General features: G+C 49.6%; 2 protein-coding genes across 6 annotated transcripts in view; one reads left to right on the top strand and one right to left on the bottom strand.

Annotated features, from left to right (window-relative positions):
* The first annotated feature begins 7,073 nt into the window (after positions 1 to 7,073).
* BASP1 (brain abundant membrane attached signal protein 1) overlaps positions 7,074 to 17,606 on the top strand; it is a 50,514-nt gene continuing 39,981 nt past the window's right edge. Inside the window, exon 1 of one of the 5 annotated variants that reach the window (XM_040674082.2) lies at positions 7,074 to 7,166. The gene's annotated coding sequence lies outside the window, so the exon portion shown is untranslated. Of the gene's footprint in view, positions 7,167 to 7,328; positions 7,449 to 9,508; positions 9,712 to 14,752; positions 16,623 to 17,606 lie in introns of those variants that run through there. The other 4 variants (XM_046917031.1, NM_204116.4, XM_025146989.3 and 1 more) reach the window with 4 other exon arrangements.
* LOC124418322 lies at positions 7,946 to 11,033 on the bottom strand. The gene is made up of 2 exons (XM_046937942.1): positions 10,750 to 11,033; positions 7,946 to 8,749 (listed from the first exon to the last, which is right to left on the bottom strand). Exons 1-2 carry the CDS (start codon positions 11,031 to 11,033, stop codon positions 8,182 to 8,184), a joined length of 852 nt encoding a protein of 283 aa, XP_046793898.1. The 3' UTR covers positions 7,946 to 8,181.

Here is a 17,606-nt window from a genome sequence, read left to right as displayed (position 1 = left end):
TCTGTAAGAGTGCCTAACCAGGAGGACACAGTAGATGAGGCCTTCTAGAAACAAGTAAAGGTCTTTGGCTTTAAGACTCTTGTCCTCATCTGGTTTCAACCATCTAGATACTGACAACATAACATTTTGCAAGAAATCAAGGAAAACCCTCAGTAGTGATGGTGATAATTTCCTAACATAGAAATGTTAGGGTTGCCCATAGGTAATGCTCTATTGTTCACAGTGAAGTGCTAGTGGAAAGTGTAGTCACAGTTGGCAGCTTGGGTTGCAGTAACTACAGGATGAATGAGCTCAGGATCTGAAGGATGCTTGGGAAGGAAAGCAGCAGGGTTTAGCACTCTGGATTTCAGGAGAGCAGTCGTTTAGGTTTATTTTTAGGAAATTGTTAGGCAGAGTGCCCTGGGAAGAAGCCATGAAGAGGAAGAGTGCCCAGGAAAGCTGGCTAGTTTTTACAGAAAAACTTTCTGAGAGCTCAGGAACAAACCATAACATTGTGCAGGAAGACTGGGAATTTTGGCTGGAGGTCTGCTTGGCTAAGCCAGGAGCTTGTCAATGGACTAAAATGCAGTCCAAAAAAAGGAGTGTACAAGAAGGGGAAACAAAGAGAGCCCATGAAAGAACGGTAAAACAATATTACTCAGCATAAAGACAAATGCAGTAAGGATGAAATCAGGATGATCAAAAGATAAGGTGGGGCTGGAGCTACCACTGCCTATGGACACAGCGGGTAACGAGATTTCACAGGTACGTTTGCTGGAAAAGGAAGTTTGGGAAAAGACAGTCAGCAGATGAAAGAGAACATGGTGTAGTAAAAAAAAGCATGAAAATAGCTGAAATACTCAAGTTTTTGGTTTTATTTCTTCAACTTTCAAAGACAAATTCAGATCCCAGAACTCAGTGTGGACCAGCACAAATCAAGATGGAAGTGGAGTAGCAACAGTTTTGGTTCTTCCTAGCAAAGCTGGAAGTGGTCAGTCCATGGGAAGAGAAGTGTGCTGACAGTTAGCGGATGTGATTGGCTTGCTTCTACCTATGAAAATGATGACAATCAGGAGAGGCTGTTTGAAGCATGCTCTCTGGTTATCTGCAGACCCCCAGAGGGCAAGCAGATAATGAAAACTACTCAGCATAGATGTCCAAAAAGCAAGCTGTCCTTGGTGAAGTGGACTACCTTCTCTGGAAAAATGGTTGTGCAGGCAATGGGAAAACGGTGGGTATAACATGCATAGATTTTAATAAAGCATTTGACAGCATTTCCTATCATATCCCAAAGCTCACTCAGAAGCCAAGGAAGTTTGGGCTTGAGAAACAGACAGCTGTGAAGGACAGTAATTGGGGTTCCAAGGGTATAAACTGATGTCTTGAGGTCTGACTGGTAGGGGGTGGAGGTCCTCAGGGATCAGTATTTTGTAATGGTAACACCTGTATAGTCCAGTGTTTCGTTTGCAGTCCTGATGATGCAGCAGCATGCACCCTCCACAAACCATCTTACAGATGATACTAAAGCAGGTGTAGGAACTGATGGGACAAATAGTAGAACTTTAGCTCACTTTTTCTCAGTGACCTGAGAAACTTAGGGACTGGAACAACAGAACACCCATGAGACTCAGCAGGAAGAACTGCAGCTGGGGCAGAACAGCCACATGCATCAGAACTGACTGCAAAGTGTCTGTCAGAGCACCAGCCCCACTAGAAAAGACTCAGGTGCTACAGTGGATGTCAAGTGGATTGTGTGCCAACGATGTGCTCCCACCCTGAATGAATAAACTCACGGGTTACCGTAGGGCAAAAGTAGATTTCTGTGCTCATTTGTGGGAGCTGCCCTGCTCACCTTTTGAAAAGGATGTTAAAATCTGGACAAAGTCCTGTGGAAAGCTGTTAAGATGGCAGGGGACACAGAGCATACAAGCTAAAAGGAGAAGCTGAGGGAGCACAGTTTATTTAGCCTGGAAGAGGCTGAGAGGAGATTGAACAGCAGCATATAACTACACAGAGGAGAGTTACAAAGATGACAGGACCAGACTTCTCTTCACAGTACCAAACAAAAAGTGGACAGGAGTAATGAATGTAAGCTGTGACTTGGAAGGTTCAAGTTAGACATTAGGAAAACATTTTCACTAAGATGGTAGTGCAGCACTGCAGGAAGGTATGACAGAAGCTGTAGGTTTTCTATCCTCAGAGGTTTTCAAGATGCAACCAGACAAAGTCATGGTGGGCCTAGTTTAGTGTTAACAAATGCCTGTTTTAAGCAGAATATTGGACTATAGGCCTCTCAAAGTTTCCTCACAATGGCACTTGCAGTATGGTATGAGATTGTCCCTAGTCCAAGCTGAAAACTTGCACCTCAAGGAGTTCATTTTGCACATGTGCTGTCTATCAGTTAAGGATATACAACTTGGATTGTCAAGAAAGCATTCAGCTAATGAATTTATTTCAGTTTATGGACTGTTTTCACCCGTTGTCATGAAGCAGATGCTTTTTGGAATTGCTGGAGAGAAAAGAAAATGTAATACTCGGACACTACATTTTGAAAGGTGAAGGAAACAAAGTTTGCATGTAAACTGATAATTAAGCAATTCCATGGAAAACAACCTCAAACTGCTCACTATTAATTTTTGCTTATAATATCAACTCTAATATATTCTGGCTCACAATAACAATGTTCTGGCTCAGCCCCTTTCTTAAAATGGGGAAGCAGCTTGTAGCATATGCTTCCCAAGGTTGTTTTCAACAAAACTACCCTTTGGTGGACTCAGTATTCCTGTTATTTACTGGCTAGCAGAGGTAAGTCTAGTTCTGACCTTTTCTGGTACAAGAAGGCTGAAAGAAGTGGAAGTAAATACTGAGCATCTTTCATGTAGCTCAAAGCATCAGGTATGAGTTGCATCAGCTAAAAGAGTCTTTGCAGTTTCTGCTGAAAGCAGCTTCGAGAATGTGGATGGTTGCAGGAAACAGGAGCAGAAGACAGCTGTCCTTCAAGCTTCCCATTTCTTTAACCTGTTGGGGCACTTGGTGGCTCCCATGAATAAATTACTTCATGGCTATGAAATAAATTGCTAACTGTGGGTTAGTTCCTCTTTAAGAAGGGTCTGTGCTGTAGCTGGTAACTTTGGCAAAGGTTTTCAAAACTGTGCTATAGAAAAGGTGTTTTTCTATAGAAAACCCTGGTTTTCAACATAGTTGCCACCATTAGCTATGCATTTTCACCAGCCATGAACAAGAAAGCCTGCATATCACGCTCATAAAATGGAGGCAACAGCACTCAGGAAATCTGCACTCCTTGTCTGCTCAGCTCTTTTACTCTCACTATCTGGATCTGGTTCATCCTTACAGTTTTTGTGATCCTTACACTGCAATAAGAGTCTAGCCAGCACCGTGGTCCTACCAGTCTATTTGACTTGGCTAAGGCCTACAGTGCAGATGTGTCTATGAGCTTTAAACGTTTCTGCCCTTCTAAGCTAACACTGCAGCAAGACAGAACACGTAGATGGAAAACATATGAAAGACCAAAACACAAGAAGACTGTGGCAATTTTGTGTTTTGATTATGACTTGATTTTACTTACATCATGAATTTCTGCAGTTTTCTTGCACAATCCCTTCTCATTGGTGAAAGACAATATGAACTCCTACTGTAGCTCTTCTGAGAACTGCAGCCTGTCTGGCTAACAAACTGAAGAGATGGTATATAAGGGAAGGAAGGGGAGGATGGGCAGGGAGAGCACAGAGAAGAGCTGAAGCATCTCCTAAACTCTAAAACATTTACTGGCAACTGTTTTTTTACTATGCCATTGTCAGGTTTGCTTCCACAGAACAATAACATAGCTGTTAGAAAGCCCTTCTGCTGGTGTGGTGGCTACCATTATTTGGAACAAAATCTGTTCAATAATTTCTCTTGTAGACTTTGCATATTAGTATCTCAGCTTCAGGCTTATAGAGCTCATGGAATTCAGGATGCACTTACTGAAGCCTGACTTACCACCAGCTGTGGTATTAGCCTTGTTTTCCAGAGTGGTGAATTAAACACACAAATTTGGTCAGTACAAAATAGTAGCTATCCTTTACTATGAGCTTCATTGATAAGTCCATATGCCTCTTCACAGGAGTCCTACGGGACATTTGTGATGTCCCAGCTGTAATGTTGCACCATGGGCTGCTGGACACGGCTCTTCTGCAAGGGGCAAGAGACTTTGACTGTTTTAGGAACTGGGACGTTCCAGAGGCCCTGGATAATGCCCAGAAAAGGGAAAGGAAGCTGGTGAAGGGTGTCTAGCACAAGTCCAGTGGGGAGCAGCTGAGGGAACTGGGATTGTTTAGTCTGGAGAAGAGGAGGCTCAGGAGGGACCTTATTGCCCTCTACAACTTCCTGAAGGAAGGTAGTGGTGAGGTGAGGGTTGGCTTCTTCTCCCTGGTAACTACCAATATGATGAGAGGGAATGGCCTCAAGTTGCACCAGGGGAGGTTTAGTTCAGATATTAGGAAACATTTCTTCTCAGAAAGAGTGGTGAGGCGCCGGCACAGGCTGCCCAGGGAGGTGGTGGAGTCACTGTCCCTAGAAGTGTTCAAGAAATGTATAGATGTGGCACTGAGGGACATGGGTTAGTGGGCAGTATTGATGAGGATGGGTTGACAGTTGGACTAGGTGCTCTTATTAGCCTTTCCCAAACCTTATAATTCAATGATTCTATGACTTGGGAACTACTCCTTACGCAACGTTATAACTTCCCAGACAAATAGATGGCTTGTGCTGTGAGCTGTGTGTCAGCTCCACTGGCAGTGGGGCTTCTTTCAGTGATTTTGATGTAAAGAGATTATGTTCTGCTTTTCCCATTGGAAAGTTCTCTCTCAAATTTTTAAACTCACTAAACTGAAACCGGAGGTGCTTTTTTTTGCGATTAGATATCAGTTGTTACTGCAATTAACTGATACTAACTGAAGGACAGATTGGTGGTGAGGTGACAGTAGCAGCCTGTGCCTGTCCCCAAGGCTGTCAGCTATCTCTGAACAAATATGAGCTGCCGGGTAAGCAAAGCAGTGCCTGCCTCCATTGCGTGAAGTCATCCAGTTAGACCAGTCAGTGACCTGCAGGCAGTAAGGCAAGAGGTGTCTGACGCTTCCGTGCTGGAGCACAACTTGTTATCAGCTTCTGGATCACCGCTGATCTCACTGGCCTCTATCTTCTCCTTTGTAAAGTTTTTCAGTAAAGCTTGACTCATTCTCTGTGTGTTAGTATTTGATTTGTGCACTGTAACGGCCTTGATCTGGCCATGTTTCGGGGATCTCTTGAGGTCTCTTCCCACCCCTGCAATTCTGTGAGTCTGTGATACGTCCCCACATGCTCTTTTATTTGCAGTATCCACAAAATCCACCCCATAAAGGCAAAAGGTATAGCTTGGCTGCAGACCCTCTGTCATTCAGCCACGAACAGCTGGTAGCGCGCATTACAAGGCTTATTTAAAGCTCCAGCACTCTCACCCTCTCTCTGATACTGAAAACTCGGTTTGGCATGCAAAACTACCAAAATAAAAATATCAAAGTAGTGTAGCGTTTCAAAGAAGCGTTCAGGAAGCAGACAGCATGTCTTGTTCCAACACAGAGAATCCTGTGGCTAAATCTGTGGTGCGTGCCTTGAGAACATGCCCAGTTCTGGTATGGAAGGATGGGTCACAGAGGTGCAGCCGCAGAGAGTACCTACATGGCATGGTCTGAAGCATCGGGTCCTTTGTGCTGCTGACATTTGCATTTCAGAGGAATCTCCATCACTGACTGCAGATTGAAAGCAGCTGAGTGTTTGCTATTGACGTGCCTGGTGGTTCACTGAGGAGTAATGGTTTTGAGGTGCGAGTTCTATCTGGCTCTTATTTTCTGGGAGAGCCACTTCTGTCTGAAAGTTTACAAATATTAACAGCTTTAACCACCTCGGATGTAGTTGTGGAATTTGACTCTCAAAAGGGATCTGCAGCTTCTGCTAGGCACAAGCACTGAAGTACAAGAGGTGGACAGCCTTAAACTTAGCACCACAAAGTGAAAGGAATACAGGGACTGAGAAATGCGGCTGCACAGGACCAAAGCTGCTCTAATGCATATGGGTTTAAGCTCTCTTCTGTGACCACAACAGGGCTGCCAGGAAGCAGCTGTGACAAGCTGGATGCCAGAGGCTGCTCCGCAAGGGAGGGGGACCCGAAGCTAAGGATGACAAGAGGTGAATCACGTCTAGGGTCTGTTTAGGAGGTCTAGTCTGAAGCAGCAGAAGATGGAGTCAGAGAAAGGGCTGGGAACAGACAGCTATGGCATCGCTGGGACAGGGACCGATGGCCCAGGCTGGGCTGAAAACGGGTCCTGAGCCCTGGGCAGGGCTGGGGAGGTGAAGGGAAGGTGAGCAGGGGTAGTGTGGGTGATGTGTCCCCAGGGCCAATACCCCATGCGTGCAGCCAGTGCCTCCTTCCCAAGGCAGGAGTCCAGCTTACATTTCAAACGGCATGTCCAGACAGTAACATACATAAGTCATCCTCAGCACAGAGATCAGACAATGAGTACTGGAGCAGAGCTCTTCTTTGCTTGATGTATTTGGCACCCTTTCTTGCGCACCTCGCTTCTTCTACTTCATGAGTACCCAACAGTGCATTGTAGCTGTCACATCGGTGCATCCAGAAGTGTGATTTGATTTGACTACTGACATTCTGAGTGAGAATGGGAGGAATACTGCACAAGAAGCCAATTCTGGTCACTATTGTGACAGCGATACACTCACTGTAGCCGTTACATGGAAGACATTTTTTGGCCATAGAAGCCAAACGGAGAAGCCCTGATTCAGCTGTTGCTGCAATGAAACACACACGTGAAAGTAGAGAACAGGCTCCAAGATCTGACTTACAGATGGTCATGGAGGGGTCTGGCACACGTAAGTCATAAGGGATGCACGTTTGCTTCTTTTGTACGTAGCAGCTCCAAGGCTTGAGGGTAACTGGGGTAGGAGACAAAAATAGCCCAGATAACCACGCATAAACGGAACTGTCAGAACAGCATCTATACCCATCTTTGGCAAAACTTGCACTTCCCTTGCTTCTGAGGAGCAGGGAAGCCTCTTAAATCGACGGCTGGAGCAGGACCTCCTGGGAGGCACACGCGCTCCACGTTACGAGCTGAATCGGAGCCAGGAACACAGGGGTAAGGCTCCAGGGCTTCCACGTCCCACCTGGCTGCGGGCACGGAGCGCCCCTCCTTGCGCTCCATACAGGGAAGCTGAGCTGCGCATAAACTGAGCGCAGCGCTCCCTCCCGCGGTGCCCGTGCGAAGCGCAGCAGCGGGCGGGGCCGGGCCGGGCCGGGCGGGCGGCTCCGGGAACGGCGGGGGGCTCCGGGTTTGCTCTCGTTGTGATGGCAGAGAGAGGAGGGAGAGCTTCCTCTTCTGGGCTGGTCGTGAAAGAGCGGCGCCGGTGGGGTTTTTAACGTGGGTTTTTGGGTTGTTTTTTTTTTGGGGGGGGTGGGGGGGGGGGTCATCGCTCTTTCTTCCTAGAGCACAACGGGGATGCGCTGCTTTCCAGGAGCGGGTGCTCCCTGCTGAGGCTCGCAGCGCTCGGGGAGCGGTGGGTGCTGTGGGCGGGGTGCGCGCATCTGGGTTCCTGCTGTGGGGATGCGGGGTAAGGGGCGGTGGCCCCGCGTCACACCTGACGCACTGCGAGGAGCCGTCGGTCAGAACCAGCTGCGCCCGGATGGAAGAGCGAGGGGGTGCTCGGGGTTGGGTTTGTTCCCCCGTGGTAAAGATGGAAATGTGACAGTCGGTGCCGCCTGGGAGTCGGAGGGGGCTGAAAGGCTGCGGGGAGAGAGAGGTGACGAGAGGTGACGGGGCTGGGTGATGGGCGGAGGCCGAGGTTTGCCGTAGCGGCATCATGGGTTCACGACAGGCAGCTGTGCTGCACGGGAGGACCGGGACAGAGCTACGCGGTCAGAGCTCCCCATCTTTTCAGCCGTTCCGTGTTTTCTCCCCACTTCTTGACAGAGATCTCCTCCTTCATTCCTTGCACACGGGAGGAGAAGTCGGGGATACCCCACACGTCTCCGGTTAGGACAAAAGAATGTCCAAAGGCAGCTTGAAATCCCCATAGTTTAGTGGGAAAATATTGGCTGGACGGTTAGACTGGACCATCTCGGAGGTCTCTTCCAAAGTTGGTGATTCTATGATTCTATGATCTGGGGACCTGCATTTGTCTAAATCCCGGGTCAGGCTGGACGGGGCTTGGAGCGACCCGATAGAGCTGTAGATGTCCCTGTTCATCGCAGAGGGATCGGATTGGATGACCTTTAGGGATCCTTTCCAACTCAAACGATTCTCCGATTCTACGACATCGACCCCATTTATAGGGTGTGCTCATGCAGCAAAGCGGCCAAAGGGAGTGTTGGATGCGTTCCGCATTCGGGCTGTGTGCATTTACAGACCGCTGACCCCGCGTGTCGCTCTCCCGGAGGAGCACCCACGCCCCGAGCCCACGGCCGCAGCGCCCCGCAGGCACAGCAGCACCGCCCGCTTCTCCCCCTTCTGCCGCATTGTTCCACGCCGCTCTCGTGGCAGTGGGGCGATGGCACGGCCCCGCCCGCCGGATCCGGCACGCCTTGGGGCACTGCTGCCTTTTTTGTGTGCGTGCGTGTGTGTGTGTGTGTGTGTGTGTGTGTGTGTGTGTCTGTGTGTGTCTCCGTTTCTTCTTTCCTCGATTACCCAACGCCACTCGGCGGAGCTCGGGCAGGTGTGGCGCACTGCGGGGCGGGGATGCAAAAAGAAAAAATAAAATTAAAAAAAAAAAAAAAGAAAAAAGAAAAAGGGATTTAAACAAAAAAAAAAAAAGAAAAAAAAAAGAAAGAAAAAAGAAAAGAAAGGGCGTGCCGAACCGCAGCGCACCGCAGCGCAGCGCAACGCGGGCGGTGCCGCCCCGACGCCGAGCAGGGGGCGCCCCAACTCCGCGCATCGCCATGCGGGAGGGGTGGGGGGGAGCGGTGCGGCACCGGTGGGGCTGAGGGGGCTGAGGGCAACGGACCTCGAGCCCCGGAGAGCTCCGTGCCCCGATACCCGGGCTGCTTATCTCCGTGTCCCGCCTTTTGTTCTGCGGCACAGAACCTCTTGTACGGGCTCTATCGGTGGGGTGCTCCGCGTGCAGCCCCTCCACCCGCCGCCGCTCCCAGATCCGTAGGGCGGGGGGGGGGGGGGAGGTCGGGTGCAGCGGAGAGCCCCCGCAGCGCCGCTCCGCTCAGGAGCCGCTCCCTGCCCTTCCTCGACGGCACCGTCCTCCCCGAGATCGCTTTATTTTTGGGGGGAGGTGGGATATATAAGGCTGCAAGATGCGCGTGCGGCCCCCCCCGGTGTTTCACATCCCGGCCCCGTGCGCCCCCTACGCGCGAGCCCCGCGCAGCGCACCCCTCTCTCCCCTACCCCCGCCCGCCGGGCCGGGAAATAAATAAATAAGTGCGTGTGGCTTTTGAACTGCCCACAGACTGTCACAGGGAAGGGGGGAGGGAAGAGAGAGAGGGAGGGGGGAGAGAGAGAGCGAGAGCGAGAAATGCAGAGGCAGCAGCCGCGGTAGCGGCGGCAGTGCTCCAGCAGCAGCGCGAGGCACTCCGCGCCCGGCGAGCGAGCGGCAGCCGCAGCGCACAGCGGCTCCGGGCTGCGCGGGGCGGGCGGCAGCGCGGCACAGGCACAGAGAGCGGCAGCGGCAGCACGCGGGGTAAGGAGCGGCGCGACCCGTGCGTGGCGATGGGCAGCGGAGCGGGGGGCTCCGAGCCCGCCGTGCTTTATCCCTCCCGCCCGGCGCGGGGATGCGGGGAGAGCGGTTCCTCGAGAGATGGACGGCGCCCGGGAGCGGCTTCGAGGCACAAAGCGGACCGAGGGCGACGCCGTGGGGTTTTAAATGCCCGACGGCGCTTTCTCGGGGTGGGGTGGGGGGGATGGGGGGGCAGGAAGCGATGGGTGTGGTGGGAACGAGAGGGTTTTGCGCCCGATTTCTTAACAGTGAGCGGAGAAAACCCTCAGTCGCAGCGCACCCCCGAACCCCTCGGTGGGAGCTGGGCGCGGGGCGGGGGGGGGTCCTTGTTGGGGCGGCAGCGCGATGGTTCCCGGCCGGGCGGGACCTCCCGGCACCGGGTGCGGGACGCGGTAGTGGGTGGGTGGGTGTATCGGGGTACGGGGGGCTGCGCTGCCCCAGCGCCCAGCTCCCATCCCCGCGTACTATGAATATTCATCGAGCGCCTTCTCCTTCTCCCAGGAGATTCCTCCTCACCGTTTTTCATCCCTTTTCTCCTACTTTCAACCCCCCACCCCCAGGAAGCCGCACATCCCCAGCACCCCGCTGCCTTCTCTCCTTCATCTCTCCCTACGAACACGCGTGTCCTCGCCCCGCCGCCGGGCACACGCGCGACATCCCCCTGCCCCGACCCACTGCCGCGCGGGGGGGCAGCCAGCGCCCACTCCTTTGTCTCTGCCCGGCGCATGCGCGGGGCGGGGGCGCGGGGCCCGCCCCGTCGGGGATCGGGCCCGGGATGGAACAAAGCCGCCCCCCACCGCCCCCCCCCTCTCCTCGAGGGACCCCCCTCGGCTCCTCGCCGCGCTCCGGCCCCGTACCGGGCAGTGGGGAGATAGTGGAGCTCCCCCGCGCCCCCCAGCCCGCTCCCCACCCGCGGTGCGCATCTCGCGCGGCGCTGCCCGCTCTTTCCAAAGGGCCCGTCTCTCCCCCCCCGACCCTGCGAAATGACCCCTCGGCACCGACGCAAAATGGGGAAGGCCCCCCTTCCTGGACCGAGGCGGCCCCGTCGTCCGCGCTCGGGTCCTTTCGGCGGTGTTTTCCGCGCTGCGGTTCCACCCCGCGCAGTGATGTGGCCGCGCCAGGGGGAGCCACCCGTGTGCCCGCAGCCCCCGAGCATCCCCCGCTGCCGGGAAAGGGGGGTTGGAGGGGGGGGGGAGAGCTCTCTGCAGGAAGATTTTTCTCAGTGCGACATCTTGGAATCTCTTTTGTTCGAATGGTTGCGTCTCGCTATCGGCGCTGCTGCTCATCCTTACTCCACCCCATTGGGTGCCCCTGCCCCAAATTGGGATGCATGTTTCTGTGTGGTGGGCACCCTGCAGCCTGCTGTAATGGGGTGATTTTTGTCAGCAAATGGCTCGTCTGTTTCTGATGAGAGAAGTGATGTTCTCGTCAAGCACAGAGATGACAAAAGAATGGTGCGAGTGGGCTTCTCGTGAGGGTGGCCATGGGTTTGACTGCTTCCCTACGAACACTAGTTAGGTTCTATAGATGCCTGAAGTGCAGAGCAATGAACTGCCGGCTCCCAGCCCAGCCTTCAGCCTTCCAGGTGGCCATCTGGGTTACCTGCCCCAGGGAACCTGCTTTAGAAGGCTGTTGGATTCTATGATCTCCAGAGGTCCCTTCCAACCGCCGTGGTTCTGTGATTAGTTGGAAAGCACCCGCCCCAAGGCCTCAGGTCACGATCCCCCCGTGTTCCCAGCTGAGGTCCATCCTGGAGCCCTCACACACCCCATTGCCACCTCTCTGCCTGCCGGGTGCCACCCAAGCTCCAGACACAGGTTTGGGGTTAGGAATGCCACGTGGGAGTGATGCGGCACAGACTGCTGCTGTGCGGCGATCCCCAGGAGATGCTGCCCTGCAGCCCCTTTTGTGTCCGGGGGTGTCAGGCATCAGGGAACTGCCCCGAGCTTTCGCTGGGGTGGGAGGGAGAGGAAAAGGCGGGGGGTGACCAAAGGGCTCCGTGCTGCTGTTCCTGCTCATTGTCTCACGGAGCGCCACGCGAGTGAGCAGCGTTGCTTTGTCATCTTTGTGCCGGTGGGACTGTATGCCGTGAATATTTTCTTTAGCGGGGCTGTTCGGGTTTCACTGGAGAGCACTGATGTTCTCTGGATGGAACGAACCCAAAGAGATGGGAAATTCGTGGTGGCTCTGCCTGTTCCTGTGTGCTCCATGTATGAGACAGCCGATTGTGTAATTTGGGGGATTTGTTACACGCCGCTGCCAAGAAGCAATCATGCAGCCCTTTCTTCTGCTGATAGGAATCTCTGAGAGTATCACATCCAGTTAAGTGGAATCGGCGTTAGAACTGGTTCATCTACCGGTGCTGTTGTTACGTGAAGCAGTGATTTGGTGTTGGCTTTTTTCCCCCCTCCTCTCTTTCCATCCGTCTTTGCATTTGAAGTACAATAGCCACTGCTATTGGGACACGGTAGTAAGAGATAGGTTTGTCTTGGAGCAGGCACACCTTTGGAGCATACCCCTCTGTGAGATTACAAAATCTCCCCATAATTTCAAAGCTGCCTCCAAAACTGTCCTTAAGCATTTGTCTGTTTTGATCCTTCAACACGAAGTCTCTGCAATAAATTGAATTTTCCGAGCGAACCCTCTTGTATGTGTGCTGTGTTCCAGTGAGAGCTTTGCTCAGTGCAGTGAACCATGAACCACAGAAGGGCAGCTTGAGGCTGAACGCGCCTCAGTCCTTTCCTTGTGCTGGCATCTGCACGTGGACAGGGCACACAGAGCTGGCACAGCGCAGAAGCTGCAGGGCAGAACCAGGCATTGCCATGGCGTCGTGGGAGAACTCTGTGTGGCTGCGTTTGCGGGTGTCTGGCCACCATTCAGCTGCAAATGACTTGGAAACTTGATGAAAACAAGGATTGTGGAGTATTTCTTTCTGGGAATGCTCTATTTGTTTGTACAGATTTGTACGAAAACCCTCAGTGCTGGCATAGGTCTGTAGGTGTGAGTGTAGCATCCTTAGGCACACTAAAGATCTGACGGTTAACGCCTCAGTTCTCCAAGGAAGGAAAATGGATGCTGTTCAGATGCAACACAGATTTATCGACCCACGGTTGAGGCCCCACCTTCCTTCCTACAAAGGCCATTTTGAACTTCTACATCCATCAAGACAGCTTCATAAGTAAAGAAATAAAGCTTAGGAGGGGCTGGGGGTTGTTTCTTCTGTGTCAATCAGGAATGACAAGAATGAGGTAACAACTAGAGAAATCAAAGAAATTCCTGAAATCATTAGAGACTTGAAAATAGAAACCATATGCGGCATAATAGAGGTTTCATGCATTAGTAGGAAATGCTTTCAAGATTAACAAAAGTGCAGGGGGAAGGAGAGGGGGGGGAAACACCTCGTGTAGAATGGAGAGAGCTTCAAAGTCTTCTCTGCAGCATCTCGTATCCCACAGCTGTCCTTAAAGTGCGATGCCAGCTAAGCCTCTTACATCAAGATGGAGAGATGTGGCTATTATAAAAACGTAACCGTTGGTTATGCGATGTAAAAATTCCTAAGTTCAGAATAGAAGCTGATTGATAGCGACATGGTTCCTCAAACATGAAAGATTCCCAACTTGCCACAGTCTGAAAAAGAAATCCTTTGACTTTTTTTTTCAACACACCAATAAACGTAAAGAGATACTGATTTTTAACATGTGTGGAATGGTTGTGTTTCGCCTGGGGGCAAGATGTGTAGTAACTCCCTCTTAAGTATGGTTAAAGGAATTTAAGTCTGAGGAAACAGTCTTATTAATAAAACCCTTCTGTCTTAGGATATAAATCGGAGGCAGATCTCTCTTGATGTGTTTGGCGTTGTGTTCTGCAGAGCAGAACTGAAGCAGCCTGCATCGCTGACCCGGCTTGTGGGGTGTTGGCTGCCAAGCACAATGCGGTAGTGCTGGGAAAGACACATGCTTTGGGGCCACGTGTTGCATAGTTTAGGGTTTAGCCTGGTAATAGCGCCACAGGGGTTTACTTTGTTTTATTTTATTTTTTACCCTGCAGGAATTTGAATGTATTTTCAAAAGATAAAATTTTATGAGCAATTCCCCAACTGCTTTTCAGAGCGGCATCCACTTGGGGCTTCATGTACACTGTTGGGCTGGTGGTACGAGCTTTGCTTTGCTGAATGTGCAGTAAGATCGGGCCTTACCCCGCTACCTTTTGCTGCTTGCAGAGGTATGGTGATGGAGGCTTGCTCATGAGGTCATGGTGCTGGTTGTAGTACCTACGCAATGCCATCACAAGGTTATGAACACAACATTAAAGTGTAACTTTTTACTCCAGGCAAAAACCAGACATGTGCAGTGGCAAAGCTTCCCATAGGATTACTTGTAATGGCAGAAGTGTCTGCCCTCATGACTTTTTATGGCAAATGGAAGCTGCTCCTGTTCAAGCAGTAAAATCAGAGAGCTGCTGGCCATCTTCTATTCCAACAGTCCTTAAATGCTCAATGGGATGCAAAGGCTAAAGCCTGTTTTGTCAGATTATTTTCTGCTCTTACTGTTTGCCTTATGGGATTGGCTGCTGAAGGAGGGGCTTACACTCAAAATTACAGCTTGCCTTAATTAACTGTTTTAGGATAAAGCTGATGGTCACACAACAGAATGCTGTACAAATGCATCTGCCAGACATTTAAGATGGTTGCCGAACTGTGGAGAAGAAATGAAGCAGTGTTAGACAAAACAAAGAACACATCAACAATAATAGAAATGATACGTCTTACTTAGACTATCTTACTACCTTAGGGAAGCACACACAAAACAGAAGCAAATCATCATGTGGAAACTAGAGAAAACCCACAGTTACAAAAGAATGTGAGAGAGTAAAGTCATGACAAACACTTTGGTACAGCTGTTTATCCCAGATAGGCTGGAGTCTGAGAAATGCTACGTCAGCTTCCTGTAATCACAATTACTCAAATCAGATAAGCATGTCATCCTGGGAGAAAACCAAAACAAGTGAAAAAGCAGGCTGAAGGTGGTACAAAACTAGGAGTCTGCAAATGGGGAGGGTGAAACCTGTCACTGCTAGACATGGTGCTCAGATGATGATGGCATTCACCACCAGTATGCAGTTTCCTGTTGCTTGTACTTCAGCCAGCACTGGTAAGTGCATGACTGACTGCTGATACTGATTGCACTGAGCTGGTGGGAGGAAGCAAATTCAGTGAGCTCTGGGATGGCGAAAGCAGCTTTTCTGGGTATCTTGCCTTCACAGCAAAGAGAAATAGGGAAGATGTGCTAGCTGCTCTAAACAACAGGTTTCTCCAGCAGATAGGCCAAGAGAGTGGAGCTGTTTTTCCAGCAGCACCATTCAGCCTGGTGTGCATGCTGTGCACCACTGAGTGTGTGGCCCACTGGGAGCAGCTGATGTCACTGAGGGGTGTGCAAGCGAGCTGCTTGCTGACTTTTGCTTTCCTTTCTAGATCTAAGAGCCCTATGAAGGCAGGGAGACAACAGGTTCCCAAAGACTAAAAATGAAAATCTGGCCAGACTTCCCAGCTTCTTCCATTCCATCCTTTGCTTGAGTGGGAGTAGAACACAGCGAGGTTCATAGCTTTGTTTCACTTGAAGCTTTCGCCAGGAGCACATATAGTCAGTGAGGCCACCGCATTGTACCTGAGTGCTTGGGATAATCTCTGAGCCTCTACTTCACGTGCATAAATTAGTGGGCCAAAGCAAATGTGGTAACTTTTCCCTTATCTGATGCATCTGGTATATACTCTGCATAACTTCAACATTCATAGCCAGTAGTTTACTGGTGTCTATAGGACATAAGAGGTCAAGGAGTGTGTGAAGGAGTTTCCTTGGCAGACAGTGTTTTCTGTTGAATCTGATGCCATTCATGATACAGATTTTGGTAAGAAGGACTTACCCGTTTTCTGTTCCTGCACTGTGCCTTTCTCCTTTCCTGCCCTCAGGGGTATTCATCTTGAAGAAAACCATTCTACAGTTCAGATGCACCAGCAGAACTCTTTTTAAGCTGCTTGTGGATATTTGATATTCCGTCAGGTTTATAATTGCTAAAACAACCATTTTAGTGTTATCCTCTGTGCCCACCTTGCCCACCTCCCTAGGTGATATTTAGAAGAGCATTCAGCTTTCTGCATAGTGGCCCAAGGTTTACCTCCAGTTGCCTTGAACTGATGACGTTGCCTTTGTGAATGAGACTTTCAGAACCAAACTAAGTCAGTGCTGCCCTACTCACTTAAATACCATAGCTCACATGCATATACTCTTTTCTGGTGTGTGTAGCATTAAAATCTACAACAATGCTCAAGAAAATGAACGTTATAGTAGTTTTTCTGTAAGCACAAGAATAATTAATAGACTGCTGGAAGTTCAACTCTCATCCTCTTCTCTGAACAAGGCAGCTAAAGGTGGATTCATGAACAAACTATTGACAGCGATGGCAACAAAAGTGTGGCACTCCTCAAGGTCTCTCATTCCTGGCCAAACAGTGCAGTGTATTGGCAACCCACAGAGCCATAATGTCTTGGAAGTGTCTTCAGTTCTGAGGTAGCTCCTGTTACTAAGGGTTCAAACTACATTGCAAATCACCTACAGGTATTTGTTCCTGTAAACATCTCTTGAAACAATGCTGTTACCAAGGCGGTAAGGAGAAAAGCAAACATATCGAGTCAACAAATGACAAATATAATGGTTCCCCCTTGCTCAAAACAGGCTAAACATTGTGACATTATATACTTGCCACCTCCGTTCTGCTAAGGAGTTGGTACATGGAAGATAGTATTGAGGGAGATGAAGTGGCTTTGTGTGCCCTCTCACAGCCATCAACTATGCGAGCCCCTCACAATCTAAAGCACAGAGGTAAGAGGGGAAAAGGAAGGAATGAAACATCTCACCAGTCCTGTTCTGATAGATTTGTGATTAAGAAAAAAGCATATCCAGGAGTTTGCTTTGAAACAATGGCAGCAAATGTACAGTCTGAGAACAGAAATATTTATCTCAGCAGCCTTTATTTCCTTTCTACTTCAAATATGAAGCTTTTTTGCACACTTGCTTCTGGTTAAAGAAGCCACTCCATATATTTTCCTATAGAAACACTGCATTATCCCTTATGTATCTCTGTGCATACCATGTCTTTCTAAACGTGTTGCAGTAAAGAAAAAAAATCAAATCTCTTCAAATGTCTATGTCTCATTCATATTTTTTTTTTAGCAAACTCTGTCTTTGTTGTTCCTTGTCTTCTTGGGGTAGATAACATTTTTTTTTTAATTTCAGTTAATCATCACAATGGTTGTGTTGGTGTTTCCTTTGACTATCCTCTCTAGAAGTTTCTATTTCCAGCTGTGAACTAACACAACGTGTTTCGCAGAGCATCTTGTTAATCACACGCTAACATGGAACTTGTGCATTAGCAGGTGTACAGAATGCAGTAAGACCTATGCCATAAGATTAAACATAATCTCATTCTCTGCCATAAACAGGAATATGTGTACAGAATGAGTTATTGCCAAACTTTAATTTTAAACTCTTAAACCCATAATGTTACCAGACCCCAACTTTTTGCATGGATATGGCTCCTTAATCTAGATTTCCACTAGAATGAGATCATATCAACATGAGAACTTGATCTTAAATGGCATTTTATGCAAATCTTATGGAATATAGACATCTTGGAGCTCTTCCAGCCCAAAGCATTCAACCCTTTTAACTTTTTATCACTTGAAAAACATATTCATGTGGTTTCTTCTGCTGACTGGAAGGGAATTAGATTTTTTTTTTCCTTTTTACTTGATACCTCATTTTTAAGCAAAATGGGCTCAAGACTAAATTAAAAAAAAAAATCTG

Source organism: Gallus gallus, chromosome 2 (genome assembly GCF_016699485.2).
Source record: "Gallus gallus isolate bGalGal1 chromosome 2, bGalGal1.mat.broiler.GRCg7b, whole genome shotgun sequence".
NCBI classification, from domain to species: domain Eukaryota; kingdom Metazoa; phylum Chordata; class Aves; order Galliformes; family Phasianidae; genus Gallus; species Gallus gallus.
Note: the sequence above shows the minus strand (reverse complement) of the source record. Positions and strands in the feature narration are given on the sequence as shown.